The sequence below is a fragment of the Musca autumnalis genome, unplaced genomic scaffold (assembly GCF_047663935.1).
Source record: "Musca autumnalis isolate F117 unplaced genomic scaffold, ASM4766393v1 scaffold_5, whole genome shotgun sequence".
NCBI lineage: Eukaryota > Metazoa > Arthropoda > Insecta > Diptera > Muscidae > Musca > Musca autumnalis.
The window spans coordinates 46,156,012-46,182,493 of NW_027412088.1; the positions used below are offsets into that span (position 1 = coordinate 46,156,012).

General features: G+C 38.2%; 1 protein-coding gene across 2 annotated transcripts in view; it reads left to right on the forward strand.

Moving 5' to 3' along the window:
• Positions 1 to 26,482, forward strand: part of tud (tudor domain containing protein) — a 66,479-nt gene that overhangs the window by 2,167 nt on the left and 37,830 nt on the right. Inside the window, exons 1-3 of one of the 2 annotated variants that reach the window (XM_073989167.1) lie at positions 16,088 to 16,107; positions 16,304 to 16,988; positions 23,480 to 23,731. In XM_073989167.1, the coding sequence (XP_073845268.1) occupies positions 16,710 to 16,988; positions 23,480 to 23,731 (531 nt within the window). In that variant the 5' untranslated portion in view covers positions 16,088 to 16,107; positions 16,304 to 16,709. Of the gene's footprint in view, positions 1 to 16,087; positions 16,108 to 16,303; positions 16,989 to 23,479; positions 23,732 to 26,482 lie in introns of those variants that run through there. The other variant, XM_073989166.1, reaches the window with a different exon arrangement.

The following is a 26,482-nucleotide window of genomic DNA, read 5'->3' on the forward strand; positions in this document are numbered from 1 at the left end:
ATTATTAAAAAATTACCACAAATAGTAATGTTTATACTGATATCAACCAGGTATTATTTTGTTGAAGGGTATTAAATTTAAAAGAAAATTTTGTTCCCATTCCCGAGATTTGCACCAGTCCATAGGAGAAAGTCTTAAATCCCGGCCGAAGGCGGCTATTTAGAGAGAATAATAGGTTAGGGCCTTTGTGGATCTTTTGAAGCCCATATCTCGGGAAGTACCTATACATTTCCGCAACAAAAGCAATACATCGTTGGATTCGGTGTAAAAACACTATCTATGGTAATTTTTTCATAGTTTTCATTTGGTTTGCCAAAATTTTGGACTAAGACCATTGTGGAACTTTGGAGGCCCATGTCTCGGGAAGTATACATTTCCGCAACAAAAGCAATACATCGTTGGAATCGAGATAAAAAGCACTATCTGTGGTAATTTTTTCATAATTTTCTGCGTTGGGTCCGTAAAAGGAAAGGAGTTCCTTTAAATCTTCCAGATGAACTAAGTAAATTTTATATGGTGTATACACATTGTTCCACAACATCCCATACGGGACAAGGGAGACTTCATTCATATCAATGAGTGCACCCCGATTCATATTTAGCTCAATGATATGGGACCTACTGTTTATCGCCGAGTCCGAACGGCGTGTCTTAAGACACCACTTATGGAGAAGTTTTTCAAGGCTGAAATACTCAGGAAATGTCGCCAACATTACTGAGGGATATTTTGCCACCGTTGAAAAATGTTTGATGTTGCCTGGCCGGGGAATCGAACCCCCGACCTTCTGCGTGCAAGGCGGGCGTGCATACCATTGCCCCACGGTGGCACCTTATGGTGTATCCTATCCACAATATGGTGATTATGATGGCCTTCACAGTAATCGAAACCATGTCATTGTGTTGCTGTCTTTGTCTCCTCATGGAAGACATGAGGTGGCACCCTGTTGCTGTTCTCAGGCCGCATTCTGACAGGTGCTCTTCTCACCTCTGCCGTCCATGTGGTGAACAGAGTGGCCGTGGATTTATTGGCGGATTTAGGCATATTCCTCGCGTGAAAAAATGTGGTAAGTTCAGTCATGTAGGAGTTCAGCCTTTCACAAATGACATTAGGGAAGGTACCAGACGCCAAGATCGTACAATCATCCGCATACGTTACAATCTCAATGCCGTCTGGAGGGGACGGAATACAGGAGAGGCATAGGTTAAACAGTGATATCACCCCACTTTAGGGAACTCCCTATTTCACTCTATGGAGCTTGGAATCAGGGACGTAGTCAGAAATGCATCTCGACACCATTTCGGGAGGACAAAATTTGATGTTTTGTTGTTGTTGTAACCGTGTTTATTATTGTATGTTTGTGAGTTCCTTCTTCTGCTCAATCTGGCTCTGGGTCTATCTTCAGTTTCAGGAAAGTGACTGCCGCATGCTGGACAGGCGTTTTGCATGGTGCTATCGATCTTTACCCTATAAGAATTTAGGCGACTGCAATATCCCGAGCGTAGTTGAGACAATACTACTCTGGTTTGTCGTGGAAGCTTGCACTTCTCAGCTCCTTCTCAGCTGCGATAGAGGGGGGATGTACTACGAGGACTTTATTCACACTATAGCTGTGTTCCTTTATTTACCTGAGGTAACCATTTTTACCATTAGTTACCATTTTTAACCTGCAAAGCGTTCCTTAACCCCAAAAAGTGGTAAAACTGGCAGCAATTTTTAAGAGAGTGAGAGAGGAGAGAGAGCACATATGCCTTTCTCTTCTACCACACGCTACCAGACAAATTTCTCCGGGTAAAATATGGTAGAACTGATTTTTCGACTTTTGTTGACGATTATTTCACAATGAAGAACAAAATGAACGAAAAACAGAAGAAAAAGTCGAACGCTGACAAAACAAAATTAAAAACTGTGAAGTAAAAGAAGAAAATTGTTTTTATGTTTCTTTTTGACGTTGCTACCAGATCTATCATTTTTCCGTTCCTTTACTTTTCTGGTAAAAATGTGCATGAGAGAGCAATTTTGACACTTTTCTCTTTTACCACTTTTACCATTAAAAAAATTAAAGGAACAAAGCTTATATTTGCTTATGGCTTTAGCAATTGCGTCCGTGTGTTATTTAAACCGGCTTGATATGCTTCTTGATCTAGTGGTTCTCTGCTCTATCCTTGGACCTTTTCCTCTATAACTTGAATATCCTTCTTGATGTGCCTGATTGTATACAGCCTACCCACCAGATGGTGATTGGGATGGCTTTAACGGTAACACCCGAGCAAGTACTGATATGAAAGCAACTCATTGTGTTGCTGTACTGGAAGAATCTTTGCCTCCTCATGTAGATGGCCCACTGAAGACATGAGGAGGCACCCTGTTGCTGTTCTCAGGACGGCATTTTAACAAGTTTGAATCTTATTCCATTGTTTATCACATAAACTAAGGGACAAAACTGGAGGCGCATAGCTTACCAACGACCGACCTAACGCGTTATATGTAGTCAAAAGGGTTTCCTTATCTGCTCCGCAAGTTTCTACTTTCCAGTTTGTCACATATAGCTGCGGCATGCGCGGACGTCGTCAATGTAGTGTCGAATGTGACCCCTAGAATTTTGGGGCAGTTTGTGGTCAGAATTCTGCTACCATCGACCACGACATTTTTTTGTACATCCAAAAAATTACAATTGATGATTGGCAACTGGATAGCTATTTCTGATGCTGGGGCCTTAAGCCTCAAAGCTTCAAGGGTCTTTGCTACGGGCAACAATTTTTCAGACTTCGTGAACGATGTGGGTGTTTAGCGACAGGTTGAGAACTTTAGTAAGATACTCGACTTTCGGCACATCCAGCTGTTTCAGCATTATCATGGAGATTCCATCAGGGCCCAACGCTGTGGAGATTTAGCATTCCTGATGACATTCGCAATATCACCCATTGTAAATTATGGTGTTTCATCCTCGACATGAAGAGATCTAATACGACTTGTCACCTTGTCACTCCCGGGGTGTTCAATAAAGCGTCGATTGAAATAACTTGCGTTCCTCTTCGGATCAGTCAGGGTAACGTCGGCAAACGAGACTGAGGTTTTATCTTCATTCTTTCGAGAGTGACTTAATCGTTGCCCACAATTCACATATTCCGGCTACAATGCTGCAACTCTTCAGATGATTTAACCACATTTCCCCCCTTATGCTCACCGACCAATCCGTTAACTTCCAGTGTCAGCTCCCTGACTCTGGGGTCACTGGGGTTGGCATGAGGAAGCTCGTCACGCTAGTTTGGTAATTCCGTCGCCTTTGCTAGGAAGTTTAGTGTCACTTTGGGTATTCGTCCAGCAGGTATATGGCGAGCGGCTGCAGTTGTGATGATGTCTCGGAAAGTCCTTTCTGCTACTCGAACATCAGAATGGTTGGACAGATATCTGAAGCGGTGATAAAACTCTTTGAAATTCGGGCCACCACCTTTCCCATAGTTGATGAAAGTACGGCGTTCATAGGTGATGAAATCGGTCGGTCTGCTGATGGAAACAATTATTGGAAGATGGTCTGATCCAAGAGAAAAGACGGGTTACCAGGTGACGTTATTTGTCAGACCAGGTGACACGATGGTCAAGTCTGGCGAACTTTGACACTCTCCGCTAATTCTGGTAGAGGCGTCCTCATTGACCGTGCAAAACGTAGAGCTTTCAATCTGCTCAGTCCTCGGTCGTTTCCGAGGACCGATGAGCATTAAAGTCTTCCAAGTCCCCCGATTAACATTAAAGTACACCTCGTTTCTGAGGTCCCGCAAGACTAATGACAAAATTTAAATATGCGATATAAATTTAATCACAAATGTTACATTCGTATAAAGTCAGGGCTTTGTTTTGAATGTAGTAAGAGTATTTTCTCAATCAAAAACCAAGGGATTGGCATACAAGAATACTAGAGTTGTGCCAAAGGAACTATATGGAACTATCTAGTTCACTTCACAGTTCCAATGGCCCACATTTTTTCTTTGAACAAACTGCGTATACTTAACATCACACGTTATATTTCATGATGTTACTCATACGTTTTGGAACTAGTACAAGGAACTAGGAACTAGATTACCCAACTCTAAAGAATACACCTATATTACCCTACGAAGTTTTCGGTACTTTTCTGGAAAACTATATGTTTTAGAGAAAAAGTTATTTATTTTAAAATGCTTAAAAACTCGCTGCTTAGTGGGTTAAAAATTTTTGGTAAAAGGCAAAGGGAAACCCCGTTCGAATTTCCTACAAGCAAAGCCCCCCACTTGTAAAGCCCCAAGAAAACTACCGAACTTTTTAGGTAGATTTTTTCATATGAAAGAGCACATCTTAATCTAGTGTCAAAATTTTTTTGTTGAAAAATATTTTTTTTTTTTGCAAATGGTCATCCACGAAACCTTTTTTTGTATTTAGAAAAAATTTTTAAAAAATATTAGATTTTACTAAAGCGTTTGGCCAAAACAAAAACAAATTTCAAATTCTGGCATAAAAAACTGACGTTTTCTTTTTTGGTCAAAAAAGGACAAACATTTTTTTTGGCATAAATTTCGTTTAGGGGCACCTCTCAGATCGGGCTGAAATTTTTACAGTAGACAGCCCTTGGCATCCTGAATACAACGATATATAATTTTCCGGGGGAAGTTCATACTTCCCGAGATATGGGTCTTGACATTTCGGAAATTTCGTACTATCACACCTTTAGGTTGTTTAGGGGCACCTCTCGGATCGGACTGAAATAGACAAAGTAGACAGGCCTTGGCATCCTGAATACAACGATATATAATTTTCCGGGGGGAAGTCCATACTTCCCGAGATATGGGTCTTGACATTTTACAATTCTAACGTGGGCAATATGGGCATCGTTTTAAAACTTATGGAGAGTACTTTTATGATCGCGTAGCCCACTTTTGACCCTGTCCATAGGAGAAAGTCTTAAATCCCCGGCCGAAGGCCTGCTACTTAAATACACTTTCAATTTAAAAGAGAGTTTTGATCGCGTAGCCCACTTTTGACCCTGTCCATAGGAGAAAGTCTTAAATCCCCGGCAGAAGGCCTGCTACTTAAATACACTTTCAATTTAAAAGAGAGTTTGGATCGCGTAGCCCACTTTTGACCCTGTCCATAGGAGAAAGACTTAAATGACCGACCGAAGGCCGGCTACTTAAGAACACTTTCAATTTAAAAGAGAGTTTTGATTGCGTAGCCCACTTTTGACCCTGTCCATAGGAGAAAGTCTTGAGCTTTAAAACGAGTCCCATATTGCATAGGTTTTAAAAATAATGGTGATAAAAGTAAAAAAGTCAAGACCCATATCTCGGGAATTATGGACTTCCCCCCGGTAAATTATATATCGTTGTATTCAGGATGCCAAGGGCTATCTACCGTAAAAATCTAAGCCCGATCCGAGAGGTGCCCCTAAACAACCTAATGGTGTGATAATACGAAATTTCCGAAATGTCAAGACCCATATCTCGGGAAGTATTGACTTCCCCCCGGAAAATTATATATCGTTGGAATCAGGGTCCCAAGGGCTACCTATGGTTAACATTTCCCTAAACGACACTTGTTCCAACGGATCATTAGTTTTCCAGTTAGAGTTGGCACCGATTTCAAAATGTCATTTGGAGAAAAACACGTTTTTAGTTTCTATGTTGCATACAAAACACAATAAATTTTCCCCTTCCAAAGCTTATATCTCAGGCAAAATATTGTTCCCATCGACTTGAAAATTTCTGTACTAATTCTACTTTAATAATTTTTCTTCGATTTTCTGAAATTTACAAGAGGATTCATCTCTTAATGGGGAAAGTAAGAAAACTCACCGAAAATTTACGTTCAGAATAACCCCAAATCGGGCAAACAAAAACCCTAAATAAAACTATCATCCACAAAAAAGTACACAGCTCGTTGGGGTTCCATTACCATTCATTACCTCCAAAAGTGCTAAGTTTTATTTTAAATTAAAATTAATTTTGTGTTTGAATGTCTCAGATTATATTTTTAGTTAAACACTAAATTTTAATAGCACTCCTTGTTTATAACGCAGTCCTTCTTATAAATCATTCTTGACACTTTGTTTATTGCCGCCGCAACTCCTCTGTTGTATATAGGATTTGTGTGTGAGTTCACCCCCTCATTACCAACCAGAAAATATGTTGCCGGCATTTTCTGGTATTTTTAGTGATAGGGAAACTCATGTTTCCTTTTTTCTGCTTCTTGTTTTTATTTCCAACACATCACAATTTGTCCAAGACAACCAGCACGTTGTAATTGAATATGTGTGTGCCCGAGTTGTTTTTGGTAAACAAATTTATGCGTGGAGCATTGAGGTTCATGCATAAACCTCACACACGCGCCGCCTCATACATGCCGAGTCGTCAATGTTGTATAATCTTTGCATTGAGTAGGTCGTTCGGGTGTGTTTTTTCTCATTTGGGGGTTTGCCTCTCCCTGTCAAGATCAGTTGTTGAAATTCATAATTTTTTTCTTGTTAGATCAGCTGTTTTTTGTTTTTGTGAATGCTCTTGAATGTTTGTAAACATGTTTTAGAGATTACAACATGACGCGATGACGACGATGGGCCAGCCAGCCAATCAGCCAAAGTTTTAATGTTGATGTCATAGCGAAAGTAAATGTGTGCGTGTTTGGTAAGTGCTCCATATGAAGGTTTTTAAAAATAGTTTTTTTTGGGATTATTGATAAATGAATGTTCAATTATAAATGTGTTGAGAGATGGGGAAATGCATTCTTGGAGGAATTTGGTGGAGAATTGCTTCAGAATAACTTCTTTATTTATTCTGTGTTTTAGCTTGACATTAGGTATGTTCATTCAAAAAGAACGGAAAAAGAAATTGCAAAAAATTATTAAACGTAACAGCCAATCATAAGCCAGCAAATGTGGTGATAATAGTACGTTTACATATAACTGGATTTAATAAACCTACTGGGTTGCAAATGTCAAATTCCGTATAATAAATAGCCGTTTATATTATTGCTTTCAACAAGCATAACATTGTATATGAATTGGAATTTGAAACCCAGTGGGTTTATTAAATCCGGTTATATGTAACGCGGGGTACACACGGTCAGTTTTGACTGTCGATTTTTCGGAAATATCGATAAATGTCAAACGGTCCAGCAACCACAAAATATTTTGTGGTTGCCTGATGACTGACAAAAAATAGAGGTCACATTAAGCGGGGTACACACGATCAGTTTTGACTGTCAGTTTTGTTCAAATAATCGGTTGCTTGCCAGTGTGGCCGTTCACTTTTGTCAGTCATCAGGCAACCACAAAATATTTTGTGGTTGCTGGACGGTTGGACAGCTATCGATAATTCGGAAAAATCGACAGTCAAAACTGATCGTGTGTATCCCACTTAAGCGTGATATAAGTCATGAAATCCTCATAAAGAAGCATAACCCGGCAAAAAGCTATAAAAATATTAACCTGCTATTAATCTTCGTCGTTTACATATTGTTCACAATTAAATAGGGTAAGTGCTCCTAGTCCCGGTCCACACTAGCGTGAATTTCATTAAAAAATTTAATGAAATTAGGTGTTCTTAAATCGAATTCCCCACTACAGCAATTTTATGATTTCATTCTACTATGGAGGTCGATCTAGAGACGCATAATTTCTTGAAATTTTTTCAATGAAATCACTCTAGTGTGGACCGGGACCTAATGTCTGCATGTCCCAGCAGTAGTCGACACTTTTTAAATCCTCAGCATTTATGCTAACGAGGGTATATACACTTTCATACGGGCAAAATGTGCCTCATCGAAATAATGGTTTTAAACCCCAAGTATGTTTGGACGAAATGTGTTTCAGACAATTTGGAGTCGATCTAGCATGTCCGTCTGACTGGCTGGCTGGAGCGCCCGATAACTCTCGAACGGATCAACCGATTCGGTCCAAAATATCGGTCCACTCCTTCCGGTACCTCCCCCACAAAAGTTCCAAAATGTTCGGAAAATTTGTGCGCTCGATAACTCTTGAAGAAGGTCACCGATTTGCTCCATACTTTGCACATGGTGAAATTTCTAGCAGACTTAGGTTCCAATATGGACTCAATCGGTCCACTCCTTCGGGTACCTCCCACACAAATTTTCGGAAAAGTTCAGTTTAGGACCTGCTCTCGAATCGCTTTGATTTTTTTTGTAGCAACTTGTATTCAGTGCCCCTATACGATGGTACATGTTTCATTAGGGGCAAGTCCATACTTCCTGAGCAAATTGCCTGAAAGGTGCAAAGAAACCCCTATGACACCGTGTGTAGTGGTTGGAGCGCAAGATAACTCTCGAACGGATATACCGATTCGGCCCAAAATGTGGCCTTCGTAATATTTTATGCAAACTTAGTTTAAGTTCGAAGATAAGCCATATCGGTCCACTCCTTGAGGTACCTCTCCCACAAAAGTTCAAAAATGTTCGGAAAAATTTTTCGTACGGTAACTCTTGAAGGTAGTGGCCGAATTGGTCCGTACTTCAAATGTGGGCTATATTTGTCGACTCCATCCGGTACCTCCCACACAAAATTTGGGATAATTTCACTTAAAGACGTGATATGGTACCATTTTGATTTTTGTAGAAGCAACTTGCATTCGCTGCCTCAATTATGATGGTAAATGTTTTTTCAGGGGCAAGTCTATACTTCTTGAGCAAACAGCCCGAAGGGTGTAAAAACCCCTATGGTACCACATGTAGTGGCTGGAGATCCATTCTTTTTAGTATCTCATCCGCAAAACTTTTGATCTTTAATCCTAATCAACATTTTTGTCGGTTCTAACGCCCAAAATTTTCAATATACACAGGCTGAGGGTATATCTCTGTGGGCAAAGCCGACTGATACTTTTTTACTTGTTATAAATCAATTTTCCCCGCGAAAATAGTTGCGACCACTAGAACAAATATGACATTTTTGAAGATGAATGGCAAAAAATTTTATGAAAATTTTTCAAAAAAAAGGGGTGGGGGGGGGGGGTGGGGGTGCGTTGCGTGGATCCGGTCCCATCGTAACTCCAAAATCAAAATATTCTAAAAATTTGTTCGCCATCAACTTTTACTATAGGTCCTAGAATACACCAAAACTCTATATCTTACCTAAACTCCAGAAATGTGCAAAATTAAAAACACATTTTAGGGTTAAAATCGTTCTTCATGTGAGTTTTTGCAAAATTGTCATACAAAACTTCATTAAGAAGAATGGCGTGAACGACAAATATCTTCTCCGCTAAATTTTAATATAAGTCACCAAAGAAATGAAATCACTATTTGCATTACATACCAAGGAAATATCGGTAAAATTTTGCAAAAAAAAAAGAAACAAACTAAAATAGAGGATCAATTTGAAACGTTGTATAATCAATTATAAGCTTGGACGCCAGTCGTACGTGGAATTCAGGAACAAGAAGTCCAATCCCCGTAGAGTGAAACAGGGAGTTGCCCATGGTGGGGTGATAGCTCCGGGACTGCATAACATCTACGTCTCCTTTATACTCTAGACATACGGCAACGTTAATTTGCATTAAGATGTGCATTTATTTTTTGCTTGACAGACGACAGTTTCTGCATTTACGAAACAGCTGATTGCTGGTAGACAACTGTTTTGGTGTTTGTTTGCCCTGCAATTTGTTGCTCTCCCTGTGTCTCAGAGCATGAATATGCTCTCTATCCTACATGTATAAGGGTTCTCTTTTACGGTATTGTCATATTGAAATACTTAAATGCACATTAAATTCAGATTGACGCCAAGGAATTATCTGGAAAAGTGAAAAGAGTCAGATTATTAATGGTTGTTAATGACCTTTGCCAAGCAATGCTAGATGTCTGGCAAAGTTGAGTAGGACGATGGGATCTATGTTAGACAGAAAGGTCAGAGTGTCTATCTCTATCTCGATTGGATCTATGTTAGAAAGGAAGGTTAGAGTGTCTATCTCATATCTGCCTAGTGGTATGGTATCTCCTTGTTGGCAACATGGGACACCTACAAAGCAGATGTTCGACAGTCTCTATCTCCTTCGCATCTTCACATAGTCAGCAGTTGTTGTTGTAGCAGCACGAAACCTACGTTGAAGCATAGGTTTGATGCTGGGTTGACAGCCGCTGGCCGAAACACTATGGTTTCGGGTCAATCCGGTACGTAAGAACCCGCTGCCGTGGGATTGATAGTCAGCAGTAGTCAATGCCACTGTCGTCCCATTTTGAAGTTAGGGACCTCACTCTGCAGTGACCTGTGATTTTCATCCCTAACTTATCAAGTGAGAGGAGGCAAGCCGTTCTTCGACGAGAAACCACAGGCCAGATTGCCTTGGATAGCCTACAACCTGGTTCCAATAGCCATATTTGATGTGCTTTCTCATTGAAGATCTCCCGGAGTTTGCCAATGTAGTGGCACATCGGTGGCCGGACGGTTTCATCAACTGATAAGTCGATAGACCTAGAGCCACCTCGAGCCAGTTCATCTGCTACCTCGTTTCCCATGATGTTTCTATGACTCGGAACCCAACATAGCTTTACGATATCGTGTATATCCTGCAGAGCTCTCCTACAATCAAGAATAGCTTTTGAATTTATGGTCCGTGACTTGATAGCCTTGAGGGCCGCTTGACTATCGACATATCGACGCCTCCAAACAATAGTATGCTAAGTCGACTTAGCATGTTTTCAAGTTCTTTACATTTTTATATTTAACGTCCTTTAACTTAAATTCTGTCAAATTTTGGTAATGATCGGACAATCCGAACAGAAGTTATAAACAAATATTTACTTAGCATAGTACTGAAGGTCAAAGAAATTTCCAAACTTTTAGAGCTTGTCCTGCAAAACTCGCTTTTCAGAATTAGCAAACTATTATTTGGAGTTGTCGAACGTCCTTTAACATAAATTCTGTCTAATTTTGGTAATGATCGGTCAATCCGAACAGAAGTTATAAACAAATATTGACTTAGCCTAGTACTAGCGTTTAAAAATAATGTCCAAACTTTGAGAGCTTCTCCTGCAAAACTCACTTTTTAGACTTAGCATACTATTATTTGGAGGTGTCGATATATAGTCACCGGTCCTGTAAAAATGGCTTGAAAGCATTTCACCAATTCAGCTGCCGCCTGAAAAACACTACAATTATCGTCAAGCTTATATGAGGTTTTTATTAGTGGATTCACGCAGTAGACGCCAGTACCTTCTTCCATCTTGGACCCGTCTGTGTAAATTGCCAGACCGTCCAGAGGAGATATGCACTCAGCCCATGCGTCTCTGCTTGGGAAGATAACAGTTAAGGAGTCAAACTTGAATGAGGTAGGCATATAATTGCTTACGCAACCATTGTCACCTAATTCAAGTCGACTATCAACTAGTTTTAGGACATTCGAGTGTCCAAAGTGTGAACCACGCCAACACCCTGACTTCCGGAGTCTAAAGACAGTTCTCGCCGCCTGAAACTGGATTAGGATGTCCAGATGTTGGAGATCCAGGATGACGTTTAAAGCAGCTTGAGGAGTAATTTTAATCGATCCGTTAATCAGCAGTGACGCGGTTCTTTGTACACTCGATAATTTGGAGAATAACGCTTTGTTCCCTAGAGCTTGCCACCAGACCAGTCCACCATAGGTAAGAATGGGCAGGACCACGGTTACATACAGCCAGTGTATGATCGGTGGTCTCAATACCCAGCTTTTCCCAATGGAGTTCTTACAGGAATAGAGTGCCATGAGTTCTTTCTTCGAATCGACTATGCCAAACAAGGAACTATATTCGGATCTTGCATTTATATAGTTCCTTTAGTTCGAATTGTTCAGTCGTACATATTATTCCTTCCAGTACCGACAAAAATCGGTAAAATTAAAACGCAAAATTATGAATGAAAAGTTCAAATAAAAATTGACAACACTCTTGCTATCGGTAGAAATTTACGACTGCTTTTTATTCGTCGCTAACTTACCGAAAAACATCGGTAATTATTGAAATTATAGGGATTTTAATTATACTGACAATTGTCGGTAACTTAAAAAATGAGTTATAGAATCGCACTACAGCTGTTCGAATATGAAATGTCAAATCCCTTTATAAGAACAATTATTTTTGTTGTAATAAAGAAAATTTTGACATAACATGTACCAAATTTTACGATACCAATACCTTGGTATCCACACTCACTTCGATCTTTCTCGTTCGGTTCGAAGGATTATGAACGAGAAAGATTCCTTAATATATTGCTCTCGGAGGTATTTGGAACTATGGACATATATTAAGGAACTAGTTCCTTCTGGGAAAAGCAACTAGATTCCCCAACTCTATCGACTAGTTTCCGATACCGAACTAGTTCGCCTTGCTTAAATATTAAATAGCATTCACACAGATGTATTTTGACAGCAAGAGAAGACATCAGCTGGGCATACAGGATCACCTTGTTATTGCAACACGTGTGGACCTATGCTAATAATTTTTGACATGTATTTATTTTTTCGTTCAGTAACCAAATTGCAAATTACTATTATTAATTACAACCGATTTGGGGTTGGGAGAATCTGGTGGAAAAAACACACGATTATATACATACTGTTACAGCAACAACGACGGTCAATGGGTCAATTGTAACTTGGTTTTTGATAAGCAAAAGTGTCTCCTTTATTGGGAAATAGTTTTTTGTTCCTGACTTAATTTTTCAAAAACACGTTTTCTTCAGTGAAGTGACTATTGTTACCTGGCGAATATATGTGTGTACATATTAACAAACATTTCTTTATCGTATTTTGATTAGTTCAGCAACCTTGATGATATTCGTATGCAAATGCCGGAAATAATACTGCTGTTGGTGGCAATTAGCTGATAACTTCTTATAGGTACGAATGCGTGTCTGTGTGTGCTAAATACCTTTTTCTACTATCAACGAAATAGATAAGCAAGGAGGCTGATAATGTTCGGTCATACGTAATAAAATCATTATGTATATGGATATCAAGAAACATATATAAATACCAGAAGCCATAGATGGATAGATGTTCATCAAAATTCTTTCACTTTAATATGGTTCAACTAACCGTAAAAAGCATGCACTAAGTAACCTCTTGCAAGCGAGTAAGGTCTTTTATACTGGTCTATTGATTAAACGAAAAAATATCCTTAAAACGTCGTTTGCATTAAAGCTTTTGGCCGGGATAAGCTTCTTTATGAGGTTTTATTTGACGTTTACGTTATGGAATTGACATTTGAAACCCAAACTACCCACTGGATCCGGTTAAGTACAAACGGGTTATTAGGTTAGGTGTTAGGTTTAGGATGCGTAGCTGCCGTGCTGGCAGCAACTCCACTCGGAGACCTTGAGGTCCATTGTGATCATCCTAACTATTGAATTGTGTGTTATTTATTAAATGCAATACATTTTGTCAGTTTTGAATGTCGATTTTTCGCAATTATAGATAGCTGTCCAACCGTCCAACAACCACAACATATTTTGTGGTTGCAAATGAATGAACGGCCACATTAGCAAGCAACCGATTATTTGAGCAAAGCTGTCATTCAAAACTGACAATGTCTACCCACCTTTAGTTATTAGCAGGGGTGCCAAGTTGGTGGTTTCCCGCTACTTGTGCTGATTTTTGACGTACAAAAACCACTGTTTAAGCAGGAATGTCAACTGTTTTAAGGTAAAAATCGCTACAGACCTATGGTGCGTATGTGGCTGTAGCGATTTTTACCTCGGAAAGTTGGCATCCCTGGTTATTAGTGCTATTTTTTACATACATATATCATTTTATTGTAACTTTTTATTATATTTTTTATACCCTCAGCCTTTAGGCTAAGGAGGGTATATACACTTTGATACGATGAAAATGTGCCTCATCATGGTTTGAGACCCCAAGTATGTTTGGACGAAATGTGTTTCAGACAATTTGGAGTCGATCTAGCCATGTCCGTCCGTCTGTCTGTCTATCCTGCTGGCTGGAGCGCACGATAACTCTCGAACGGATGAACCGATTCGGTTAAAATTTTGGCTTTCGTAATATTTTGCCCAAACTTAGTTTCAGTTCGAAGATGAGCTACATCGATCCACTCCTTCTGGTACCTCCCTTCACAAAAGTTCGAAAATGTTCGGAAAGTTTGTGCGCACGATAACTCTTGAAGGGAGTGACTGATTTGGTCCATTCTTTATATAGCGTAAACTTTCTACCAGAGTAATATGAGGTTCCAATATGGTCTCAATAGGTCCACTCCTTCGGGTAACTCCCTCACAAAATTTCGGAAAAGTTTATTTTAGGACCTGTTTTGGAATCGATTTGATTTTTGTTATAGCAACTTGTACTCACTGCCCTCCATACGACGCTACATGTTTCATCAGGGGCGAGTCCATACTTCCTGAGAAAATAGCCTCAAAGGACCAAGAACCCCTATGACACCGTGAGTAGTGGTTGGAGCGCAAGATAACTCTCGAACGGATCTGCCGATTCGGTCCAAAATGTGGCCTTTGTAATATTTTGTGCAAACTTAATTTAGGTTCGAAGATAAGCTATATCGGTCCACTCCTTCAGGTACCTCCCCCACAAAAGCTCAAAAATGTTCGGAAAAATTACGCGCACGATAACTCTTGATGGAAGTGACCTATTTGGTCCATACTTTACACATCCTAATATATCTTCCAGATATAGGTCACGTTCGAATATGGACAATATTTGTCCACTCCTTCGGGTACCTCCCACACAAAATTTTGGATAAGTTCACTTTAAGACCTGCTCTCAGATCACTATGATTTTTGCTGAAGCAACTTGTATTCGCTGCCTCAATTACGACCGTAAAAGTTTTTTCAGGGGCACGTCCATACTTCTTGAGAAAACACCCCGAAAGTTGTTAAAACCCCCTATGGCACCATATGTAGTGGCTGGAGAGCTGGAATCGAATACTGCGTTCGTCCAAACTTTGGATATTATAATATTTCTTCGAATATTAGATAAAATTCGAAGGTGGGTCTTATAGGTCCACTCCTTCCGGTACCTCCCCCACAAAAGTTGGAAAATATTCGCTAAAATGGAATGCGCGATTTCTCATAGACGTTGCAACCGATTTGGTCCAAACTTTGGATATCTGAATATTGTCGAAACTTAGTTTATGTTCAAATTTGGGCCCCATCTGTCCAATCCTTGTGGTACTACCACCCACAGAAATGTTCAAAATTTTTGTTTGGTTAAGGGTCTGTTCCGAAGGATCCGGACATTTTTACCGAAGGTTTTTCTAGTGGCGCCGTTTACAGCGATATTATGTTTTTCGTACGCTAGTGTGATAAAACAGCCCTATCTAAAGTTATCCCCGCAAATTTTTGAGCTTTAATCCTATCCATACTTTTGTCGGTGCATACGCCTTAAAACCCGCTAAATACATAAGTTTTTTTGGGAAAAAAGAATTTCAATCCACACAGGCTGGGGGTATATCTCTGTCGGCAAAGCCGACTGATACTTTTTTACTTGTTTTAAATAAATAAAAACAAACAAATTATTGAGTAAAAGAACACACCTGTTATCTTCGAAATAGTTGGCCTTTTCTTTACATTTTTTTGCCCGAAAAGTGTTCTAGTTGAAAAAAATTTTAAATTTATATGAGAGAAGTTCACCATTATTACCATTTTTGCCACTTTTACCATTTTAAAAAATAAAGGAACTGGGCAACCATACTCTTGAGACGAAAATATAAAAAAGCGATCATCTTCTTTTGTTCTTTTGTTGTTGCGACATTTTTAAATTCCTTGGGCTTTTCAGTTAAATCGGAAAGTTGGCAACACTTTTTATACTGTTCTCCCCAAATTAACCGTTCTCATCATTTATCCCTTTGACACTCGTCTTCTAATCAGAGTAGGCAAAACGCATCTGTCTCATTTTCGTTGATAATGCCGTGCAATCATTTTAAAACGGTACATTTTGACATGACTTGAAGAAATTGAAAAACAAAAGCAACAACAGCAGAAAATCATTGGTAGACTTGAACCGTGTAAATTTATTGTGCCCGACAACTGCTGCTGCTGACCATAAGTAGTAAAGTTTATTAGAGACCAAATAGAAAAAAGCAAAAACACAAATAAGAGTCTTAATAATTTTATGTTTTTCTTGCGTTTTAAGCACGGTTGGTGGCTGGTGATGATGCCTTATTATTTTTTTGGTGTTAAACAAACAAATGCTCAAAAGACATGCATAAAAAAATTATTACAAACAAACGATGAAGAAAACGTTTCTTTTTTCAATAAACATTCACATTTTTTTGTACTGCAACAACAATTGAACTCGTTGTGTGATTTTTGTTATTGTTTTTTGTCTTGCAGAAAATCAGCGAACGAAGCATAAATAACCTAAATATTGCAGAGAACGCGGACGACCAGAAAAAAGTCAAATCAGCAAAAAATCGAAATCTCGATAACCCAAGCAACGGCAACCGGCGGACTACGAAACGACGACAACCAACCATCAACCATACTTGTTCAAAAGAGATTTGAATTCCATCAAAAGCAAGGCGGCGTTAATTTCCCTTCTATTGCACACCAAGATATGCCAAGTGAAGAACGTGACTTAATATCGAACGCATAGTACTCTGGTTTTTTTCGTCACATCATCATCTTCAATTGCTGCAGATTAATTGGAAAGCAACGCCTCTTTTGGAGAACTCCAAAAATAAATTAACGACAAAATTCACCATTTAACAACGACAAATTTCAACAAGACGAACCAACAATGAGCACCTCCACCTCCCAGGGTTTAAATGCGGCTGCAAACGCATCATCATCGTCGGCTGGTACGACAAACACAACTCCAACACTTACAAATGGTGGCTGTGCCGCTACAACAACAGCTGCTGCATCATCGACCTCATCTGGCAGCAGCAATAGTACCACCGCCAGCAACAATGAACGCAAACAACGTCTCTTTATTACACACGTCGACTCTTTTGGACCGTATTTGAAGATCAGCGGTCAACTAAACCCCGATGCCATGAATGTAGTGCGTATGCAGGTAAGTTTTAAGCCTTTTTCTAATACATATTATGTTGCCATTTATTGGAGTCATTAATGAAGTATTAGCATCGACTATGTTCGAATTGAGTGTGGTAACTAAGAAACTCAATATAAAATGCCAAAAAATACAACTTAATAAATATTTTATTCTGGCAAAAGACTATATAGGGATAGTTTTTGATGGGAACTATATCCTCAGATAAAAATATTCAATAAAATATGGTAATTTTCCGTAAAAATTGTCTTCGAACTTTTTTGAGTTTTCGGGTTTGAGCGACTTGACCGCGGAAAAATTGAGTAATCCGTCGTCTGTATGTCCATTAGTCTATGGTATTAGTTTAGTAACATAGATAATTTTTTAAGTACGAATACCTTTGTTCCCTAATGATTTAGAACTACAATATTTAATTAGAACCAATTATGACATCATTTAGAGCTTAAACACATCATTCCACACATTAAGATGATGATGATGAATGTTTAAGTGCCAAAAAAAAAAAAAAAACAGAATATATCTATGAAGATAAATTAGCATCTTGTTTATTAGTTAAAAAATGTTTATGGAATGGTGTTTTAGTTATATCACCCTTCATTCATTATGAGAGATGTGACGAATTCGATCAACAACCTTCTAATGGCATAAGTCTACTTTATACAAAACTTCTGACATCATAGGTTAGGTTTGGGGATGTGCTGCAACTCGGAGACCTTCCGGTCCATTGTGATCATCCAAAGAAGATATAGGAAGATGTTGCAAAGGAAACCTGTAAGAAAAAGAGTGGGAAAAATAGATTAGCCGACTTTCGGCCTGGATTTTAAGACATTCTCCCATGGACAGGGGCAAATCTCGGGTATGGGAAAAATGTCTTTTAAATTGTATTTTTTTTTTAAAATTTCGTACAGTATACAATTCAAAGAAGTAAATAATATATCGTTGGAATCAGTACAAAAACACTATCTATGGAAATTTTTTTCAAATTTTTCCAGCAGCGGTAGCTGAAGGAAAGATAAGCCGTAAATATGTATACGTAGTTTCCTTTACCTATTAATAGACTCTTCTAGACGGCTTTAGACCAGCAATCGGCACCGACTATGCTCAAGGTCATGGGAAGATAGAAAGAAACACAGGTTGACACATTTGTTGTTGTTTAACACAATACAAGCTAAAAGTTTAAACTTTGCTTGTGCTATTGCCTGATGCTGCTATAGACATCCAACTATTTGCACGATAAACACCGGTCAAATCGTAAAATATTCGTTAAAAACTACGTACGGGACATCACGCCTTCATGCGCAGTTTCTGATGGTACTATTCTGTAACTTTTTATTTAAAAACTTTACTCATTGCTTTTCAAAAATTTCAGTTGTTTGTTTTGTTGTTGTTACAATAACAAAATAAATTTAAACAATATCCCATCCAAAACGGCTGTACACAAGTCTCATCTTTATCAATTGTTTCATGAAACAGCCGCCAACTGCCATGGTTTCAGACTTTCAATTATAAACAGGGGTCTTTATTATCAAGGCAAAGGTGATCTGTGCCTAAAATACCTTCAATATTTTCTTTGTGGATAAAGGACAAGCAGTAAAACATCTCTACTTTGAAGATTTTCGGTAAACCTTATTTGGATAGGATATGTTCAATATGTCTTCTATGGTTACAATATTTATATACGTGCTTTTATACGGTTAGAAGATCTTCAATAGGCGTTCTTGAGTAAAATACCTTCAATATGTGTTCTTTGTATAAACAACTTTTAAAATATTTCTATAAATAGAAGACCTCCCTCCAATAGGTCATTTGTGGGCAAATCTTTCCTTTACCGACCCACCGCAGAAAATTATGAGAAAAGTACCACAGATAGTGCTTTTCATGGCGATTCCAACGATGTATTTCTTTTGTTGGGGAAATGTATACTTACCGAGATATAGGCCTCCGAATTTCCGAAAATTCCCTTGTTTACTTGGGGAAAAATTTACGATTTAAAAAAAGTTTGTTCGCTTAGCCGAAATTGGTTCCTGTTCATAGGAGAAAGTCTAAAATCCCCGGCCGAAGGCATGCCACTTAAAAAAACTTGGGCGTTTGAACCGACAAAAATGTTGATTAAAAGTAAAGATCAAAAGTTTTGCGAGGAGATACTAAAAGGAATGGATCGACATTGACCGTTATGGAAGTGGATCTCCAGCCACAACATATGGTGCCATAGGGGGTTTTTACACTCTTCGGGCTGTTTGCTCAAGAAGTATGGACTTGCCCCTAAAAAACTTTTACCATCGTAATTTAGGCAGCGGATGCTAGTTGCTTCAACAAAAATCAAAGTGATTCGATATCAGGTGGACTTATCCGAAATTTTGTGTGGGAGGTTACGGATGGATTGGGCAAATATAGTCCATATTTTTGAACCTGATCTATATCTGGTAGATATATTAGGATGTGTAAACTATAGACCAATTCGGCCATTCCCTTCAAGAGTTATCGTACGAACAATTTTTCCGAATATTTTTGAACTTTTGTGGGGGAAGTACCTGAAGGAGTGGACCGATATGGCTTATCTTCAAACTTAAACTATCTTTAGACAAAATATTACTAAGGCCAAATTTTGGACCGAATCGGCAGATCCGTTCTAGAGTTATCTTGCGCTCCAACCACCTCACCCGGTGTCATAGGGGTTTTTGCAACTTTCAGGCTATTTTCTCAGGAAGTATGGACTTGCCCCTGATGAAATATGTACCGTTGTATGGAGGGCAGTGAATACAAGTTGCTAAAACAAAAATCAGGGCGATTCGAGAGATGACCCTAAACTGAACTTTTCCGAAATTTTGTGTGGGAGGTATCGGAAGGAGTGGACCGACTGAGTCCATATTGAAACCTTATCTAAGTCTGGTACACATTTCACGATTGGCAAATCGGTTACACAAATTGTCCGAACATTTTCGAACTTTTGTGGGGGAGGTAGCGGAAGGAGTGGACCGATAAAGCCCATCTTCGAACTTAAACTAAGTTTGGATAAAATATTACGAAAGCCAACATTTGAACCGAATCGGTTTATCCGTTCGAGAGTTATCGTGCGCTCCAGCCAGCCAGACAGACAGACGGACGGACATTGCTCAATCGACTCCAAATTGTCTGAAACACATTTCGTCCAAACATACTTGGGGTCTAAAACCATTATTTCGAAGAGGCTCATTTTGCCCGTATGAAAGTGTATATACCCTCGTTAGCATAAATGCTGAGGGTATAAGAAGTGTGTGATTATAGATTTTCAATAGGTCTGCTATGGATAGAAAACATTCAAAATAAGTCTTTTGCCGATAATAGACCTTCAATGGTTTTCTATGCTGGATAGAATACTTTTAAAATGACCAGAAAATGCCCTCAATGGTCCTCTATCTTCTGCATAGATGCTCTTTAACCTTCAAATTTTAAAGGTCTTTTATCTAAAGTTTTCTACCCACTGAAGATCTTCTTTTCTGAGAAGACTATTGAAGATGCTATATCATTGAAAATTTCCTATACATATAAGACAATTGGAGGTATACTATCCAAAAAGGACTTATTAAACCTCTACCATAATATGGAGGGTATAATAAAATTTGTCATTCCGTTTGTAACACATCGAAATATTCGTCGGAGAACCTAGAGCAGCCAAGATCACCCATATACGTTAACGTGACTACAACAACAACATATGTTCTCCTTTTTTCTCATCTGCCGTGGTTTAGCAAAGGAATGGCTCGCTCAGAGAGACTAATGCACTAAATATTTTGAGCACCTAGAGTATATAGAATATCAGCATAAAATTCTTAGTCGATATAACAATGTCCGTATGTCTGCTTGAGTCAATATACAGCATGCAATTTTTAAGGTAGAGCTTTATAATTTGGTACAGAAACTCCTATTTCTCCTAGGATGTTTATACCCTTGTGGTTAGGGGTATTACATATGTCTTTGTGCATTAGTTTGTAACATGCAAAAGGAATCGAGATAGACCCATAGTTCCTTTTAGGGATATACATAGAATCATTTTCTGAGTCAATATACGCATGTCCGTCTGTCTGTACGTCTGTCCATGTATTTTTTTAAACAAAGTACTGGTCGCATTTATTGTCCGATTCGCATTGGGGAAGATAGTTTTTTTTGGCCAAAGGACGAACGCTATTCATTTTGGTAAAAATCGGTTCAGATTTGGATATAGCCCCATATATATTTTCGCCCGATTTAAGGCATTTGGTGCACGAAACACGGTATATATGTCCGATTTCAATTAAATTTGGAACATGCGACGGAATTTAGTTTATATACAAATCGGTTCAGATTTGGATATAGCTCCCATATATATTTTTAGCCGATTTTAGGTATTTGATGCACGAAACGCGCTATATATGTACGATTTCAATAAAATTTGGAATGTTCCCCGGGATTTGGCCTAGAAATAAGTGTGCTAAATTATGTAGAAATCGGTTCAGATTTGGATATAGCTCCCATATATATTCTCGGCCGATTTTAGGTATTTGATGCACGAAACACGCTATATTTGTCCGATTTCAATGAAATTTGGAATGTGTGACGGTGGTTAGTCTATAAATAACTGTGCCAAATCATATCGAAATCGGTTCTGATTTGGATATAGCTCCCATATATATTTTTGACCGATTTGAAGTATTTGATGCACGAAACGCGCTATATATGTCCGATTTCAATGAAATTTGGACTATGTGACGGAATTTGGTCTACTAATAAATGTGAAAAATTATATCGAAATATGTTCTGATTTGGATTTAGCTCCCATATATATTTTTGACCGATTTGAGGTATTTGATGCACGAAACACGCTATATATGTCCAATTTTGATGAAATTTGGACTATGTGACGCAATTTGGTCTACAAATAAATGTGAAAAATTATATCGAAATCTGTTCTGATTTGGATTTAGCTCCCATATATATTTTACATATTCACAGTGGTGTAGGGTATTATATAGTCGGTCCCGCCCGACTTTGATACTTTCCTTACTGGTTAGTATTGCAAATGGGCTATATCGGTCCACGTCTTTATATAGCCCCCATAACTCGCGATATTTAAGGTTTTAGCCGGTTTTCGGTATTTTTTATGGTTGTGGGCTCAATCTCTGGATAGAAGGTCTTCAACGGACTTCTACGGATAAAAATCTATACGACTTCTATGTATGGAAGATCTTCAATACGACTTATATGTATAGAAGATCTTCAGTGCGTTTTCCGTGGATGGAAGATATTTAATATGTCGTTTACGAATAGAAAGGAGGGCCTCAATAGATATCTAGGGATACCAGGCCCTTAATAGGTCTTAGGACCTTAAACATAACTTTTATATATATTGAAGACATTTTTATATCCTCAGCCCTTAAGGCCTCGACACATAAACAGCATGGCATTCTTGCTTAAGTCATATCTTGTAAATGACTAAAGACCAAGTTCGATCTAATTCAAATGTGATTCTGAAATCTTTTTATTAGGTCGAACTTGGTCTTTAGTCTTTTATCAGATATGACTTCAGAAAGAATGTCATTCTTCTTATGTTTCGAGGCCTTTAGGCTGACAAGCGGGTATGATCTTTGACAGGACCAACATTTTAGTTATAGACCCGAACTGTGTTTGGTCGAAATCCGTTTCACACAATTTGGAGTCGATTTAGCGAAATCTGGCTCGCTGGAGCACACGACAACTCTCGAACGGGTCAAAGGAATTGGTCTAAATTTTGGATTTCGTAATATTTGGTCCAAACTATGGTTTAAGTTCGATGATGGTCCATATTGGTCCACTCCTTCGGCTACCTACTACAAAAAAGTTCTAAAGTTTTTGATATTACAAATCAAATTGTAGATATATTTACTATATTATGTTTTGCTGAGCTTAACAGTTAGAAAAAATTGTGGCTCATGTCACCTTGAAGTTCATGGACTCAAAAACCACTGAACCGATCTTCCTCAAATTTTCAGAGTATATCACTAGCCTGAAAGTAACATAGGTTATAAAAAGTTTTGAAATTCCGCGTTGATCCGGAGGTACCTCCAAAAAATGTAAACATTGTTTGCAAATATCTATAGAACGGTTATGGATACAGTCCAAATTTGGAGTGTGTGACGGAATTTGGCCTATAAATAAATGTGCCAAAATGTATCGAAATCGGTTCAGATTTGGGTATAGCTCCCATATATATATTTTCGTCCGATTTCAAGTGTTTGATGCACCAAACACGTTATATATGCCCGATTTAAATTTGGAATGTATGAAGGAATTTTGCCTACAAGTAAATATGCTCCGGGGTAGCGAAGCGCACCGGGTTCAGCTAGTTATAAATATAAAAAATTATTCGAAGAAAAACTGGGTTCACACCCCTCTGATGGTGTTATCTTATCTCCAAAAATATACTCCTCGATATCCACTTAATAAATATTTACTTGAAAATATCTCTAATTAACCTGAAATCCTTTCTTTTTTAATTACAGGTACAAAAAATCTTACCACAATGCTATACAATTGAACCATCATGGCCGGTGGCACGTCAACAGGCTCTACTGTTACCGGGTGCCATGTGTCTGTATAAACGTATTAATGGCGCCGCACCAGCAGATTTCGAATTTGTACGTTCACGCATTACAAAAGTCATCAATACAGCCACCCCAACAGCGCAAACACCGCCAAAAGTGGAAATAGATATTATCGATTATGGCTGTACTGCAACGGTGGTCAGTTATGAGGTAAGTGGAAGTGCGAGGTTTTCTTTGGTTATTTATTTTAGTTGATTTTTTAGTTATGTGTATCGATGATATGTTTTTTTTTTCTTTTCATTTTATTTGATTAACATCGTTTGCTTCTTTTGACCGCCCGTATTGATAGGTGGCGAAAATATTAGGGAAGAACGAAGAATAATAATGTAATAAAAATGCAATAGACCCCTGGTCATATGTAGGTGTTTTCAAAATCTGACTTTAACGGCAGAAATCTGCGAAAATTGTAAACCCAATAAAGACGTACTTTTTCCGAGTTTGTGGAAAATTAACCCATCAAACATAATTTTCAGAGAAAGTTGTCAAATATATTATCCATTAAATTTCATTGTAAGGCACAAAACAAACAAAATCTGCATGTGAGGAGGTGTACTAAGGTATTGACATTCTTCGAACTTAACCTTCAGTTTGAGAAAATATTACTTTATTCAAAGATATGACTTAATAATTATCGTGTCTACCAGCCGTAGGATACTATTAAAAGGATATAGTCGTTGGGAGTAAAAGATATTTGTTGGAAACATTATCTATATTGGATTTTTTTTATTCAACACAGACAGTCGGCAAAACCGAATGCTACTTTTTTACTTGTTTTGGTTTTATATTTCATGATTTTGAAATGTGGGCATATTTTTTGTTATGCATCATCGCTCAAGCATTAATTAATATTCATAAAGTGAACATTACTACTTACCTTACTTAACTAAAGTAAATTTGTCTGTCTCTCTCAGTAAAACAAACAACACATTCATTCGATGCCGAGCATAGTCCGACGCCCGTCAAATTACCATCATATCTTTAACTATCCACAAATCACCACCCCCTAAAGGCAAGTCCTACCGGCAAACTGGTTGGTTGGCTGCTAATTGTTTCTGATTGATTGCAGTGTGGCCCATTTGCCTAGCGTGCATATTTTGCTATTGTTTTTTTTTGTCTTTTGCCTTGTGAAAACTATTACTTTTTATGGACTTTTAATTTCTCCATAATGCGTTTTGCCGCCTTTTGTATTGTGAACACATTTTGGCAGATTTTAATGGGTTTCCGTGCAATATGTATTGTCTGTCTGTCTGATGATGCATTTGTGAAACCTTTCAAAAGCTGTCGTGGTTACTATTTTTGTTTTAAACATTTTCATTCATTCATTTCAAAGTCTGTTGCAAAATGTCGGAAAAATATCTGAACAGTTTTGTAGAATAATTTAATGTAATATATATTCTATAACAAATTAAATTGTTGCTTTACTATTGGTTTCTTGTAGGCAGATAAATAACCGCTGAACTTAATATTCGAATACATTTCAGTTTCATAATATTTATCATAATTTGCCTCTGTTTCGAAATTACTTTACAACACTTGTTGAACGAACCGGTTGTAAGCATATTAATCTATGAAAATGTGAAATGAAAACTTTTATAAAGGAAAAAACTGTCAAATGAAAATATTTTTAATTTTTATTTTTCATTTTAAATTTTCATAGAACAAGAATCCAGCCCCAGTTTTGAGTATTTTACTTGTCTTGGCTTGTCTTTGCTTTCATCGAGTCGGACTTATTGTATAAAATAAAAATAGGTGGGATGTGGCGATCTATTCTTGGGTCATTCTTTGCCATATTTTGTCGCATAATGAAAACTTGAGTCTACTACGTTTAAAACAACATTGATATGGCCGATTCCGATCATAGGTTTTAGTCGATAGAGCACATGGAGAATATGGAGGATTCTATGTTAAATATTGAATCCTAAATATTGAATATTGGATCGCATATACCTGATTTCAGGTGTTAAACGTTATCTCTAATTTCACATTAGGTCCACATTTTTAGATCCTTCATAATATTTATATTATAAATTACATAATTACTAAAAATTACAAAAGTTTCCTTTTAATGGTACCAAGAATTACCGGTTGATAGAAAAGAATTATTAGGTCAGGCTAGGCTATGGCATCTGCGACTGCATCTGAGTGAATGCTATTTAACCTGCTTCATAGGCTTGCTGATCCTAGGGGTTTCTCACTTGCAACTTTTGGCTTCTCTTTCTAGATCATGAAGATACCTGGAACAAGTGTCGTTTAGGGGCACCTCTCGGATCGGTCCGAAATATTTACCATAGGTAGCCATTGAGACCCTGATTCCAACGATATATAATTTTCTGGGGGAAGTTCCATACTTCCTGAGATATGGGTCTTGACATTTCGGAAATTTCGTTCTTGTAATACCTTTATGTTGTTTATGGGCACCCCTGGGATCGGGCTGAATTTTTTACAGTAGATAGCCCTTGGCACACTGAACACAACGATATATAGCTTTCCGCGGGGAAATCCGTACTTCCTTTTATCACCATTATGGACAGGGACAAAAAATGGGCTACGCTATCAAAACTCCCTTTTAAATTGGAAGTGTTTTTAAGTAGCCGGCTTTCGGCCGGGGATTTAAGACTTTCTCCTATGGACAGGAACAAAACTTTCTTTTAAATTTAAAGTGTTCTTAAGTAGCCGGCCTTTGACAGGATATTTAAGACTTTTTCCTGTGGACAGGGACAAAAGTGGGCTACGCGATCAACACTTTCTTTTAAATTGAAAGTGTCATTAAGTAGACGGCCTTCGGCCGGGGATTTAAGATTTCTCCTGTGGACAGGGACAAAAGTGGGCTACGCGATCAAAACTTTCTTACTTTTAAAGTTTCCTAAGTAGCCGGCGTTGACCAGGAATTTAATACATTCT